Consider the following 14,992-nt stretch of genomic DNA (forward strand, 5'->3'; position numbering starts at 1 on the left):
GGGATTTATGGGAGTGTGGAGCGATAGGACAAGGGGGAATGGAGTCACGCTGAAACAAAGTAGGGTTAGATGGGATACTGGGAAAGAATTCCTGGCTGGGAGGGTGGGCAGGCCCTGGCACAGGTTGCCCAGAGAAGCTGTGGCTGCCCCTGGATCCCTGGGAGAGTCCAAGGCCAGGTTGGACAGGGCTTGGAGCAAACTAGGATAGTGGGAGGTGTTGGGGCTGGAACTGGATGAGCTTTAAGGTCCCTCCCAACCCAAACCATTCCATGATTCTGTGGGTGCAAAAAAAAATGGTACAAGTGGGTTTAGAAGATGACCAAGAACCAAAGCTCTTGGGAGCCACCAAACCCATCCCCAAGGGTCACCACAAATCACGTGAGCCCTTCCAAGCTCAAAGGCACAAAACTCCTTAAGGAATTTATTTATTTCCAGTGATGATGCCCCTAAAAAACCATTCCCACAGCAGGCAGTGCTGATACCAGCAGCATTCCTGCTTCAGGGAACTCTTCAGCCACTATGTCCATGTGCTGGCTTGACCTCCCTTCGTTCCTGCCTGTCTGGACACTCCTGCCTGCTCTCCAACCTACAGCCATCACCAGCTGAGCCCCTCGAGAGAAACACAACCACATTTTCAGCAGTTCAATTTCATATCTCATCTCTAATCTTAACTTTGAAAAATGCTGTGAGAAGAGCACAGGAAATGGCAATAACAAGTGCAGGTGCTGCGGGTGTGAAGGGCAACTGATACCAACCACAGGCTGCTGCTCCTCCACGTGTTTGCACAGAGCTCCCCACGCACACAGAAGAAGATTTAAAGTAATAAAGCCATTTTAATTATCTTTTAATTTATTCTCCCTTCTCTGCATGGGAGAGAAGTGTTTCTCCCCTGCCAGCAAGGAGTTTCCTTCGAATCAGAATATTCCTAACACTGCATCCCTTGGTCCAGCTCAGAGTTTATTCCTGTTTGGTTTGCTCCTCTATTTATCTACAGCATTTTCACCCTCTTTGCTATTCACCCCCATGCTGCTACACCTCACATGCCAGTCTATCACTCACATCATCACTTGTGGAAGGAGTTATTAATTAAAACATGGTTAAATTAGGCAGTAAAAGAATGTGGCTTGCTCACATGTATTTTGCTGTGGAAAGATTGAAAGTAAACGATTACACTTGGAGTATAACTGTGTTTTCCTAAATAAAGAATTGAGTTGGATTTAGGCAAGAAGAACTCTGAACAGCTGCAGCAGAACTGTCACCTTTTTAGTATTTCACTGTAAAGTAACCCTGGGACTGGGGAGCCTCTCAGGCTGTCACTGGATGTCCCCCTGGCAGGATCCCGAGTCCAGGGCTGCACAGGGAAAATAATGACAGAGGAAACACTCAGCTCTTCTCTGGCATTTAACAGTTCTGCTCACACTGGGTTTCTCTATTTCCGTGGATTTGGCAGGAAAGAATCTGTTAAGAAGATCCTTGTTTGTAAGGGTCATGGAGTAAAGCAGTTCCTCCCCAGCTCTCCTTACAGTGCACTTCATTCTCTGCAGTATTTTCTTACAATATGCACGAAACAGTGATGACAGGAGCATTCCCAGATCCTGGGATTCTCAAGTGATACACAGGAAAGAAAATTAGTGGCCACTGCCCTCTGCTCCTTCTTTTGGTTTGCTGCAGGACCACTGTGCACATGAGAGGGGGAAGAATTTTAACTTGTAGATATATCTTAATTACATTTTAATGATACCAATGCCTTTCAGTTCTGCTGGAGTATAACTGCAGTTATTTTTTAGGTTGTGTCCAATAGCCCAGAGGGGTTTGTACCCTCTCTGAGCAGGGCCAAAAGTTTAAAAAACAACCCCAAGGAACTGTTTATGACCATTGTATTTGAAAATGCACAGTCAGTGCAGTTCATGTTCCTCTGAGCCTCACAGTGTTCCTGCAGTGGAGTTCCTGGAGTCCTGTAATATTCCTGGAGTCCTGCAGTGCTTAACACGGGCTCGAGCAGCATCAGAGAGAGATTAGCAAGGAATTAATAATGAAAGCAGTTCCTGAACTCAAATATGCCCAAAGAGACAGCTATTTTTAAAATGTCTAGACATGCAGCACCGGCTGATTCCTTAAGGCTGCTCTCAGCACAGGAGAAAAGTGAGGATTGGGTGGTTCACTTGGAACAAACACTCCAAATTCTCCTCTTGCAGGAACTGGAGCTGAGAGATCCATGAAGCAGGGGAGAGACAGCAGTGCCTTTGCTCTTAGCAGGATACTTTTACTTAATTAAATCATGGATCAGCTTGAATTTAAACCTAACCAGGGCTGTCATGTCCCTTGGAGAGCTCTAAGTCAGCAATCACTTCCTTCCCATCACCCAGAGCAAAGTGCTGAGCTGGCTTCTGAGAAGGCTCCTGGGCACGGCAGGGCAGAAGAGCCTCTGAGCAACGAGGGTTTCATGCATGTCTGTGACATTTGGAAAGAGTTTTCTTATCCAGGTGGGGCCTCACCTTGCTGCCTTAGGCACCAGAACAGAGTTACAGGACTGGGGTTCAAGGCAGAGCTTAGCAAGTCCTGGGATGGACAATCCAAGTGCCACGAGGCACCAACAAGCTACAACACTGATATTTTCACAGAATCATGGAATTACAGAATGGTTTGGGTTGGAAGGGACCTCAAAACCATCTCATCCCACCCCCTGCCACGGGCAGGGACACCTTCCACCAGCCCAGGCTGCTCCAAGCCCCGTCCAACCTGGCCTTGGACACTCCCAGGGATCCAGGGGCAGCCACAGCTTCTCTGGGCAATTTGCCTCATTTTAACTGTAAGCAAAATGAAGCTGAATAAGAAGAAATCACTGTCTGAAGAGTAAAAAAAAAAAAAAAAAAAGGCTGTGGAACATGCCCAGGGTTGTCTTGCAGGTGGCCAAGGAAACTCCTTTCCCAGGGGAAGAATGGCAGTGGGCTGTGCTGGGTGTGAGCTCAGTGCAAACACCACGAGCCTGTTCACACAGGGGCAGCCCCAGTTCCCTCACACCCCTGGGGGGGCAGGAAGGGATGTGTTTTACAGAATTAGTTTGTTCTACACAACAGGGTACCAATGTGGTTTAGTCAGTGGGGCCTGAAGGGCTCACAGGAATTTGTCAGCGTTTTAAGAGATCACAGCTCAGTTAAGCCTGTGACCTTTCTCCTCTGCTTTTTAACACTTCAGTGTGAATCTGCACCAAAACACTACCAAAACCTGCCAAAATTCAGAGTTTCCACAGGTCCTCATTAGTTATTATTCATTTTGTGTCTGAAACTGCTGAGAAAACACACTCTGCACTCACTCACTCACTCAGTGTCAGCCTGAAAAGGGTGTTTTCAGACAAACAGCCCCAGCAGTGGCTCTGGGACACTGGAGGGGCACGAGGCCTCCAGGAGATGTGGCTCAGCCTCAATTCCCAGCACCTGGAACAGTTAGAAAGCAACATCTATCCCTGTAATTTAGGGGGAGTGCCCAGAAATACCTGAACTCTCTTTTTATGGCCGGTGGGGACCAGAGGGGAGGTGGCTGTGAAGTTTGGGATCTGAAGAGGCATTCAAAGCCAAGTTAAGTTCCATGGAAATCAATCCTTGAGGATCATTACTCCAGGACAAAGGCTGCTTGAACTTTGTTGCTTAAATCTGAATTGAGAATAAAAACCATCTGAAATGGAGGCAACCTCCTCTTCAGGGTCTGCAGAACACAAGGCAAAGTGTTCCAGAGGCATTATCTGACCAATAGGGCCGGGCATTCCCTCTGCTGAGCTCCCAGATTTGTTCCTAGATCATTCCAAGATTTCTTCTGTCAGCACTTTGCAGTTTTAAGTGACATGGAAACTTTGCCAGTGCCCATTGAAATTTCTGGGGATTAAGCTGATTTCCAAGTGCAGTTCTTTGGCACAGGAGAGGTGGGAAATCACCAGCCCCAGGCTGGGCTGTCTGACCCCTGCCCTGGTACCAACACTGGTCTCTGCATTCCCACCCCAATGTCCCACACAGATCCCACACAGAGCCACCTCCAAGGCTGTTCCCACTCTCTGTGTCACAGAAACCAGGGGTGGTTTCCAAAACCAAAAGCAAGTCTGAGCTGCCCTGCCCAAACCCCTGCCCAGCCTGTCCCCACACACCTCCCTGGTGGGCGTTCCAGGCCCTCTGCTCCTGGAGCAGGCAGGTGATTCCAGGTGAGGAGGCAGGGCCTTGGATCCCAAGGTGGGAGGGCAGTGACTGTGCTCCCATGAGGCAATGGCTTGGCTGGCAGGATTGGGATCAGGGATCACAGCCCTGCACACACTCCTCTGTGCAGTGAAAGGAGACTCCAAACCAGGAGGCTCAGACTTTGTCCCTTGGGACCTTAAGCTCCACCAATGGTAATTTGCTAATGGAGTGACAGAGCTGTTGTCCCCTACACGTCATCCCTGCCCTGTCACCCTGCCAGAGCCCAAAGCAAAGCCAGCTCAGGAGATAACCAGGATGAAAGTCCCAGCAGGCACTTTGTGTCTGGCAGTCAGAGCGGATCAGGGGGCAGGAGCAGGGGGCAGGAGCAGGGCTGCCTGAGCCACCACACAGGGAGTGATAAGGGATGGACTGGGCTCTGCAGAGAGGCCAACACAGCAGGGATCAGCACAACCCCACGTGTCACAGGCTCCTCAGCCTTTCTGCTGTACTTACTGGGGGGCACTGTGCCAGTTTATCAGCTGCCACCAACTGCACGTTCAAGTGTTTGCTTTGTGACTTCCCCCGGGACTTGATCAGCCGCTGCAAAACCTGACGGGAGGAAAGGGGGAAAGGTGAGTTTAAGGGCCTTTTATCTCCCCAGAGCTCAGCCTGACATCCCACTGGAGGACTTCCAAGGTCAGAAGCTCTCCACAAAACACTGCCCTTGAGTACCAGCCCAAACCTTTCTGATAAGCCCCCTGAGAGCTGGGCACGTTTCCCTCTGCACCACGTCTGATCCCTTGGAAAAGTTTAAAATGCGGTGATTTTGCCTGATTCTACTTGAAATAACAATTTATTTTTGACAAGAGAACACCATGAAAATGGTATGGACATACATTATTCCTGGACTGTGGCACCACAGCTGCAGATGCTGTGTCACTCTTTTCCCCCTTCAGGTGCAGATTCCACCCCCTCCCACCCTGCCCTGCAGGTGGATCTGAAGGTGAGAGGCTTTACCTTTGGAGAGGACACTTTCACATGGACAATAATTGGGGCTAAAGATGTCTTGATAAGCTGGGCAGGGTGATTTATAGTGTCTGCATCCAGGACAACCAGCTGTAAGGACCTTGCCAGCTCAAAGATCCTTTCAATCTCACTCTGCACTTCAGCTGGGGAAGGAAAACAGAGCAGGTGAAACCATCCAACCCCACAGCACTGAGACAAAAACACCATCACCCACTTGCCTGCATAGAGTCTGTAGGGGAATTTATGTCATTTCCATAAAATAACCTGTTACTCAAGGCATTTTAAAAATAAATATTACCTCTGAGACAATTCTGCTGCCTGAAAGCACAGATGTGCCATGTTCCTTTATAGTATCAGTGTCTTAAATGTTGGGCACAATTAAATATCTAGTAACATAAAATAGTACATTTTCCAAATCTGCTAAACAGCTTGGGAGTCACAAGATTTTTTGTTTTAATCAGCAAGTGTTTGGATATTCCTTAAAACTCTTTTTTGTTCTGATATGATAACTCTGACTTAACTTAAAGAAGGGTCTCTGTGAAAAGCAGAACCTCCTAGTTCTATAACCACAAAAACCCACTTATGTCAAATAACTGACAGGGTGTTGTTTAAAAACACACCATGCACATGCTACACACAAATTTCCACCTCTGTGCAGGAAATAATCATGGAATCATCCCATCACAGAATCACTGAGGTTGGAAAAGACCCCCAAGACCATCGAGTCCAAATCAAAATTCATCCAGCAGTCACGACAACAGGGAGAGGGGGAAGAGCCAGAATCTCATGGTTAAACAGCAAAATTAAGCTGTAGATGTTCACCATAAAACCCCAAACTGGTCCCAGGGTCAGGAATGACATGTTTTCCTTGGCTGGACAAGTGCAAGCTCTTTGGCCCCCTGTGATGTGGGATTAAAAGCACAGGGAGAAGGTGCTGGGAGGCCAACTCGGGGTTATCCAGTAAAATGCTGTGGACACACTGATGGCATCTTGGGAATGGCTGTGCCAGGGCAGGGTCAGGTTGGATCTCAGGGAAAGGTTCTTCCCCCAGAGGGTGGTTGGCACTGCCCAGGCTCCCCAGGGCAGTGGTGCCAGAGCTCCAGGAGGGTTTGGACAATGCTCTGAGGGACAGGGTGGGACTGTTGGGGTGTCTGTGCAGGGCCAGGAGTTGGACTGGATGGTCCCTGGGGGTCCCTCCCACCCTTCTGTGACCTTGACCCTGAAATCCAGGGCCAGAATTGCCTGTGTGCCAGTGCCTTACCCAGGCTGGACCTGGTGTTGGAGCGCTCGATGATGGCCCTCTTGCTGGGGTTGTTGAGCACAGACCTCTTGGCCAGGGAGATGTCAGCTGTCACCCTGGTTATGGATATCCTGGCACAGGGAACACGGGCACAGCACAAGCACAGGGCTCAGATCTGCAGGATTTGCAGGCACATCCCATTCCAGAGGGCAAACCCACCCAGACACCCCTCAGACACGTCTTCCAGCTGAGTAATGTCATCACTCCAGAACAACTGAAGGGAAGTGCTGGGGAACTGTGAGGGATTTTCCCTTCCCTGAGCTATTGGAGACTCTGGGATGTAGTTTCTGCCATTCTTAGTGCATTAATTAACTTCCCTCCTCCCAACTCACTCCTCTCCTACATGAACTTACACAGTCCCACGAATATCACAAGTTACACGGGTCTGACTTGGATGAACAAGAGAAAAAGAAGTTAAACCACAGCTCCTTGCATTGCTTAAACTTAAGTTTAACTTCACTGAACCTCCTTCACTGAAGGGAAGTGATTTTTCACTTGATCTACTTGATTTACCTGAACTGATTCAGATTTACTTGAACTGACAAGACAAAATGTTATCAAACAAACACCACACGATCCCTTCACGTAAAATCCATTTAGGAGGCCTGGGATGAGCCAAAGAGCCATGAATAATGAAAAGGAAGCAAGCTGGGAATGACCAGCAGCTTTCCCACAAAACCTGAGGTTTATGCAGCTCCAAGTGAAATCATCAGATGGAGGGTTCAAAAGAAGTACAGGTATTTTTCTAAATAATTCACAAATAAACGTATTACCAGAATATACAGCAGAGACCAAAAGTATAAATTAATTCAAAATAGAAATTAATGGATTGTGGGTCTTTGGTTCCCTGGGCAGAAGAGGAGGCTGCAGTTACAAAGGAAGGAGCTGGCAAAGCACAGGGAATTCAGAGGTGGGGAAGGAGCCAAGTCCCACTGCAGCCTTTTGAAAGGCTTTTCCTTGGACAGTCAGTTCTTTTCTTGGGAACATGGACCTGTCACAAAACTGCAGAAGAGATGGAAAGAAAGAAATAGAAAAGGGAGGGGGGAGGAGAAAGACCACAAAGCCATAAAAGTTGGCAGGAGGACCAAGCAGCAGCTTTTCTGAAGTTACTCAGAGCAAAAATCAATGGTATCAGTTTGCTGGTGCCACTTAACCTTCCAATGCTGAAATCCCACACTCCACCTGATCCAGCTGCCAATACTGCTAATGGAATTAGGATTCCCAGAAAATCACTTGAACTGGGCAGCTCCAAACAGGGCAGGAGAGGAGATTATTTTGCACAGAAGTTGATCATTAAACATTTTGTCTGAGCTGTTTATGTATCAGTTCAGCTCCCAAAACTCCATAAATCCTGCTCCAGCTCTTCTCCACATGATTTTCCCCGTCCCAGTGCCCATGGTTTAGGTATTTCTATCCTTAGTGTTATATACTGGCTAGAACAGTGTAAGCTCCTTTTCCCAGTTAGAATATTCTGAACAAACTGGGAAGAGGGAAGGGCAGAACATCCCAAAGGTGCAGCAGTCACTTACCCAGGGAAGAGGCAGAGATGCCATGGACAAGCCTGTGCTCCTAGCAAAGAAATCCAAATTATCCTCCTCACAGCTCCCCAGGAAATATTCCCTGTGCTCCAGCTGAGAATGAACCCTCTTTATATTTTTTTTTTTAAGCACTGACAAACTTATTTTTCTATATTTTATTTATCAGTATTTTTTTCTTCAAATTGCTTTTTCTGGTTATTTTTGACTGCTCAGGGCAGCCAAAATAAAGGCTTAAATAAAGAATATCTTAAGAGCTGATTCTTCTCAGGTGTTGGGGAAACTACTGCAAAGGAATTATTGTGTTAAACTGAGAAATCCTGCCCCAGACCCAGCAGAAATGGAGACAGTGAGATGTTAGTTGTGTTCCACTCCTCAGTGGTGAAGAAAGGGCAGTGAATAAGACTGGAACATGCATCCAAAATGAAGAACACCCCACTGGAATGTTAGTAACACGTGGGCAAAGCAGCACGAGCAGGGCAGTGCTTCTCACCTGCCATCAAACCTGTGCTTCAGGAAGTCAAAGAGAGCTTTCTGCATCATGTCTGTCACCTTGGCAGAGGGCAGGAGGGGGGGACAGGGAGGGTGGACAGCGAGGAAAAGCAGGGAAAAGGAAGGAAAAGGAAGGAAAGAGGTGAGTAGAAGGTAAGGATATGGCCAACAATCAATCCCTCTGATGGGCAGCAATCATTCCTGGCTGCTCCTGCCCTGCCCTGCCTGTTCCTCACCCCCTCCCACAGCAGCCCATTCCCAGAGTCTCATTCCCAAACACGGCACAAACAGGTGGGACACTCGGGTTGAACAGATTATTTGGGGTTTTAACCTGCAGTGACATTCTCAGGGTTGCCTTCAAACTGCAGGTGCAAGATTTATGGTGGTGGGTGACTGTTCCCCCAGAGAACACTCCTCTCTGAGAGACAAAAATGGGATGTTCCCACTGCTGGCCATGACCTGGCACCTCTGGAATCCCCACTATTGATTAGGCTCCTTGTCCTTCCCAGGGCTGACAACTGTTACCTGCCAGGAGCTCCATCAAAGCCCCCTCAGGCCTCTGCCACTTTATTTCTCTCCTTCTAACTGGTTCCTTCAGAATTTAGCCAGGAAAAAAAAAATTACTCCAAATAGTTTCCCCATGAAGGTTGCAAAGTAAGATCAAGCATTTCTCTTATGCAGACCACTGTTTGTAATTTAAATTAATATCCTGTGTTAACATTTAGACACATTTATATGTTCAAGATGTCGTGTTTAGTATTGTTTTCTTTCAGGAAAAAAAAAAAGGCAGAATGGAAATATTTGAATATTGAGTACTTCAAATATTTGAATATTGGGTATTTCAAATTATTTGAATATTGAATATTTCAAATATTTGAGGAGGTTTTGATTAACAAACAGCCTCAGACTTGAGAGGCAAATTGATCTGTGGTGCAGCACAGATGGAATTTACTCCTGTCAAAAAAACTTCACCACAAAATTCAAAGGCAGCAAAGAACATGAAGTTCTTGCTTTGATGAACTGCACCTTCAAAGATTCTTACAAAAACCCCTCAGTATAACAACATTATTACTCCAGTAATGGCACCACGTTGCAATCTTCCAAAAAGAGCCATTCCAGTGTGTTTAACAATATCCTGAAAAGCACCACCAACATTAATTAAGCTTAATGAAGTGTAGCTTTGATTTGATATTCATTTAGCTCCTGGTTCAGCACAACACTCACAGATGGGGAAGTTCACCCAACTGCTCGCTTGGCACGTGGGAAATGCTCACTTCAGTCTGCAGCAGCCCAAAAAAGGGCTGTCCTGCTTTTCTGGGCACGTTATCCTGCCCACTCCCACGTGGAACGGTGGCAAACCCTTCAGGAGGGTTAAAGTTTCTTTGCAAATACATTTGAAATACTGGCAAAGGGAAAAGAGAACAGTAAGGAAGCTCCCTGAAATTTTTTTTGCTAATTAAGTTCAAAGCACGTGCTGGTTTGACTAAAATGTTACACGTGGGGAGGAGTCCAGCTCTTTAATTTGACTGCTCCAACTCTGCCTTGTAGAGAACACAAATTCTCTTTTTCTGACTTGGTTTAATCAGGAATAAGTGCACTGGAAGGAGTGGATGTGCACTGCAGGCTCCAAGTAAAGCTCTTGGTGTTTACAGAACATTTTGGGTAATTATTTAAGCAAAGGTCACTTTAAGTTATCACAACCAGCTGCACTGGCCCACGCCCTGCATTACTAAGGGAGATTACAGGTAATTAAACAGTAATTAATGGCAAGTACCTCATAGCCTTTGAGTGATGGACCCACCAAGACAACAGGTCTCATGGATGGCACTACATCGTAGGGGGGAATATGCTCTGTCTAGAAGAAGAAAACAACCCTTCAGGTCATTTATCCAACAGGATCCGTAGGAAAATCCTGGGAATTGTGGATTAGAATGAAATAAAATGAAAGCAAAAGCACTACTTACCACTTTTTGTTTCTGTTTTGCTGGAAGACCAAAGGAGAACTCGGTTAAAACACCCCAGTGCAAACAGAAACCCCTCTGTCCATGCACTGGGAATTCTCTCCCTGTTTAAACTGGTCCTTCTGTCCATTCTGGAGCAGCTGCCACTCTTCCCAAGGTTTATCCCAGCCCCTCAACAACTCCTGCGTGGCCAGAAACAGCTGTTTTCCTTCCTCCCCCTCCACACACACAAGCACTTTGCTGGAAAACATCTGAATCACTCGGCTAAGGGGAAAACCTGCATTTTTCAGGGGTGGTTTTGAAAACAGAACAACAAGAGCTCCCCTAAATAACATCTTGTCTTACCTGTGGCAGTAGGTGTGGCCCGAAATGTGCCAGAAACCATTTCTCCAAGGCTTGAAGAAGAATTCCCACTGGATTTCCTGTGGGAGCAGAAAGGGCCCCGTTAAGGCACCCAGAGATAAAAATGTGGGAGGTTTTGGGGAGAATCTGCCCCATGAGGAATCCCAAGGCAACAGAGATCTCTGTGACTCTGCCTAACAAAGGTGTTAAAAAACAAACTGTTTATTTTAAATGTAACTTTGAATTTTATCATGCAAATCCAGGAGTGCCTCACTGAACCAGGTAATCCTCTCCCTGTCCACGGAGACCCTCTGAAGTTCTTTCAAAAATCATAAAAGCAATTTGGAAGGAGCACAGCTGATGCTGTTCAGTCGTTCTGGAAACACTGCCTTCCTCAGCTTTACCTCCCCGACCAAGTTTGTATTTTCCCAGGGATTTGCAATCTCCAGCTCTGGCAGGGTGGAGCCCCAGAAAGCCCAGGCTGGGACGTGAAGGATAAAAGGAAGTTGAATGAAAAAAGTGAGGAACTTTGAAAAGTCTGGTTTGGGCTGAAATGGAGAGAATGAAAAAAAAAAAAAAGGAAGAAAAAGGCCACAACCTTGAGAAAAGCTGGGGAAAAAAAATCAGGGAATCTTTGAGCACTGAGCTGACCACAGGGACACAAAACTGCGAGAAATTGCTGTCATTACCACTCACACTGAATTACTGCTCTTCCCTCAAGTCAAACACAGCTTTTCCTGTTTCTCCCCATCAGCATCTCCCCCGCCTGTTCTCTGCAAATACCTATTTCCAGCGGGGATCCCAAACCCAGGCGTGCCGAGGCACCGCAATAAAGCAGCGCCGGGTGACCTTTGCAAACGCTGCCCGGCGCCAGAAACACTTTAACTGCTTCCCGAGGCCGCAGCGCCCTCACCCTCCATGGAAACGGCCCCTCTTCTGCTCCTGCTGGATGCGGATGTTCTCCAGGCGCAGCGGGCTGGGGATGAAGCCGATCTCGCAGCCCTCCTTCACCAGCCGCCCTATCCACCAGTCGTTGTTGTATTTCTGCAGCACAGAAAGGTCACGGCGTCAGCTCGGGAGTGTAACATTTAATGTTGTCGTTAACCTGTGGCAACTCGAGTTTTTCTGCAGTGTTGAAAGTCTGACCTGACCCTAACGATGGGAAGGTGAAAAGCAGGACCCTGACGGATCTCGTGTGGCAAAGGATTTGTTGTAGCTGCTGCCAGCAGAGCTTTTGAAGAAAAATATCTGAAAACCTTCGGGTCTCTTCTGCTTCATTAGGCCCCTCAGTGCTTCTCTCAGCTGACTCCGGAGTCATTAAGAGCAGCGAGTGAGGGGGTTTTGTTTGCGAGCCCGGAGCCAAGAGCTATCGCAGCCATCTCTCTTAACAATGCTCACGGCCCCGGCTCTTGTTTTCGAGCACTTAAGCTCTTGCAGAGACAGAAATCCCGTGTCCCCGTTGTCAAGGTGCAGCAGTGCCTGATGGTGACTCTGAAACACGGAGCCTCAGCTTTTCATTATTTATTTGCTTTTTATTAACGCATCCATGCACAGGTATTAACATGAACCCATGCACACACACCTATTAACACACACAGCCCAGGGAAGTGCAGTCCTCACCCCCTCACCTTGGAAACCTGCCCTCCTGCTGCAGGTGTTATTTGTGCAAGAGGTGCCCTTATTTTACCATCCCAACTCCTAAACCAGCTGTTGTTCATGCTGAAGAACAGTGTCAGGAAGCAAAGCTCAGTTTTAAGCGTGTTAAGGCAATGGAACTATTTACAGCCTGTAAAGCAGATAAATCCTTCAGGATACAATGTTCTGTTACTGGAAATCACAGAGAGGTTGTGGACTCTCCATCCCTGAAGTGTCCAAGGCCAGATTGGAGCAACCTGGATAGTGGAAGGTGTCCCTGCCCATGGCAGGGGTTGGGATTGGATGGGCTTTAAGGTCTTTCTCACCTACACCAGTTTGGGATTCTAGGAAATCAATCCATGGGTGGTACTACTGTAAAACGTGAGTTCCAAGGGCATTCCCTGCTCTGTTCTGGTTCTAAATGTACAGCTGGAACATGGGAATCCTTCTTCCATGAGCAGGTCATGGAGCTCTGAGTGATGGCCCTAAACATGGGATGAGAATCAGTCCCTCTCAAGAGGCACTTTGGACAAGGGATGGAGGGACAGGACACAGGGAATGGCTTCCCACTGCCAGAGGACAGGGATAGGTGGGATATTGGGAAGGAATTGCTGGCTGGGAGGGTGGGGAGGCCCTGGCCCAGGTTGGGCAGAGAAGCTGTGGCTGCCCCTGGATCCCTGGAAGTGTCCAAGGCCAGGCTGGAGCCACTGGGATAGTGGAAGGCATCGGGGTTGATCTGGATGGTTTTAAGGTCTCTTCCAACCCAAACAAGTCTGGGATTACATGGTTGTGCTGAGAGTGCCTGAAGCACACAGAAGCTAAGGATGCAGTGAGGAACATGGGATCTGCATTAGGTCATTCCCTCCCATATGTTACTCAGCGTGTGGGAGGCCCACACTCCCTCCCATTGGTTGCCAGGCCCATGATTCCTCCTGCTTTGTCAGGAATTGTTGCCACTTCATCTTTTAAGTAAGCACATAATGTATAGTCTTGGAGGCAGATGAGACATACAGGACACATCCCCAAAATAGCAACTCCTCAGTCACTGCTGCTCTCCCACCCTGACACAGGGTGACCTGACTTTGTAACCAGTTTAGCACCATTCCAAAATCTGGAACCATTGTTCTAATCCAATCAGGCCCTGCCAGATCACCGAAAACCAAATTCTGCAAAGCCTTTTCCCACCATTCCCAAAATCCTACTGAGCTGCAGCCACGGCTCGGGGCGAGCTGAGGGTTTGAGCGTTAACAAAGAAAATCAGCTAAACCCTCGGCAGAGCTGACAAACACCAGTAAGCCAGATGGTTTACAGCTTAGTGACAATGTGATCCCGGGTATTTAGACCTCGGAGGACAACTCAGGGAATGCCAAGACATGGATTTGGGACTCTTGTCTGGGAGGATGTACAGGGCAGAGCGATAAGGGCTTAGCATGTTCGACTCAATCAGCGCCCTGACACCCAACGTGGCCCCGGCCAAGGAAAGCCAGGATCAAAAACCAGCTCAGGGCATTCCAGTGCCTCTCCTGTGTCCTTCTGTACAGCAATTCCCTGCTCCAGCCCCGCTGTGTGCCTCTGGAAGGGCAGGAGCAGGTGGGCTCAGGCTGAGGGAGCTCAGTGCTCTGAAGTGATGACGAGCACACGCTCGAAGAAAGAGGCAGCTGAGCACTGAACACCCTAAAATAACCTCAGAATGCAGAGATGAAGAAGTGCTTCTGCAAGCCTGGGTACCAATCTACAGCACAACAGGGGGTTATGCAAATTTGGAGGGCTCAATTCAGATGAAAAATTGCAGAAAATATGCTCAGCATGCAATAAAATGCAATTTTCTCTACCAAAGCCATACTTAGGGCCCATTTATTCCCATTTTTTTCCCTTATTTTTGTATCTGTCCTCTTCAGTGTTTTCTTAATGTGTTATTCTAAGTCTTCTTTTCTCCCTCACAAGCCCATCTGGTGCTTTATGAAGACCTGGTGTGACCTGGTGCTGCTCCACTCTGGGATCACTGGGATCCCTTTCTGCTCCACGATCTCTGATCCACCACAAACTTCCTCTGATGGGAAGACTCTGAACCCAGCACGCTGAAGGGAATTATTTCCTTCCTGCACCATGAAAATCCAACCATTTGGTAACACCAAGTGCTACAAAAGTGCAGGATAACCACCCCAGGGAGCTGGACCTCCACTGACCTCTCACCTCTTGGAGCGTGTGTTAATCCCCTCTGGCTCAGCCTGACTGTTCAGTCCAACAAGGATTCCCTTTTCCTAGCTCCTGGTTTTACCTCTTTGATGTGCAGGAAGTCCTTGGCATCAAAGGAGATGGCAGTGCTTGGCACAGGGACATCTTCATCCAGAGCTCCACAGTAGCTCACGTTGGTCTTCACAGCGAATGCTACCGGTTTGGACTGCAGGGAGAAACACAACACAAGCACTGCAAACTCCCCTCAGTCAAGAGCTGTACCAAACTGCAAAAAATGCAGCAGAGCACGTTGTTAAAGCCAGAGAAATTCAGCCCTAGTGATTCCACACAAGCTCACTGGAG

At 47.8% G+C, this 14,992-nt stretch overlaps 1 protein-coding gene across 9 annotated transcripts in view; it reads right to left on the bottom strand.

Moving 5' to 3' along the window:
- Nucleotides 1–14,992, bottom strand: part of CACNB4 (calcium voltage-gated channel auxiliary subunit beta 4) — a 76,266-nt gene that overhangs the window by 11,017 nt on the left and 50,257 nt on the right. For 8 of the 9 annotated variants that reach the window (XM_051810185.1, XM_051810187.1, XM_051810186.1 and 5 more), the window contains 9 exons: nucleotides 14,733–14,855; nucleotides 11,733–11,863; nucleotides 10,823–10,899; nucleotides 10,481–10,500; nucleotides 10,291–10,371; nucleotides 8,518–8,576; nucleotides 6,451–6,560; nucleotides 5,181–5,332; nucleotides 4,677–4,772 (listed from right to left, as the gene is read on the bottom strand). In XM_051810185.1, coding sequence (XP_051666145.1) covers nucleotides 4,677–4,772; nucleotides 5,181–5,332; nucleotides 6,451–6,560; nucleotides 8,518–8,576; nucleotides 10,291–10,371; nucleotides 10,481–10,500; nucleotides 10,823–10,899; nucleotides 11,733–11,863; nucleotides 14,733–14,855 — 849 coding nt within the window. Of the gene's footprint in view, nucleotides 1–4,676; nucleotides 4,773–5,180; nucleotides 5,333–6,450; nucleotides 6,561–8,517; nucleotides 8,577–10,290; nucleotides 10,372–10,480; nucleotides 10,501–10,822; nucleotides 10,900–11,732; nucleotides 11,864–14,732; nucleotides 14,856–14,992 lie in introns of those variants that run through there. The other variant, XM_051810193.1, reaches the window with a different exon arrangement.

This window comes from Manacus candei, unplaced genomic scaffold, assembly GCF_025592945.1.
Source record: "Manacus candei isolate 608988 ecotype Guabito, Panama unplaced genomic scaffold, ASM2559294v1 h1tg000077l, whole genome shotgun sequence".
NCBI classification, from domain to species: Eukaryota; Metazoa; Chordata; class Aves; order Passeriformes; family Pipridae; genus Manacus; species Manacus candei.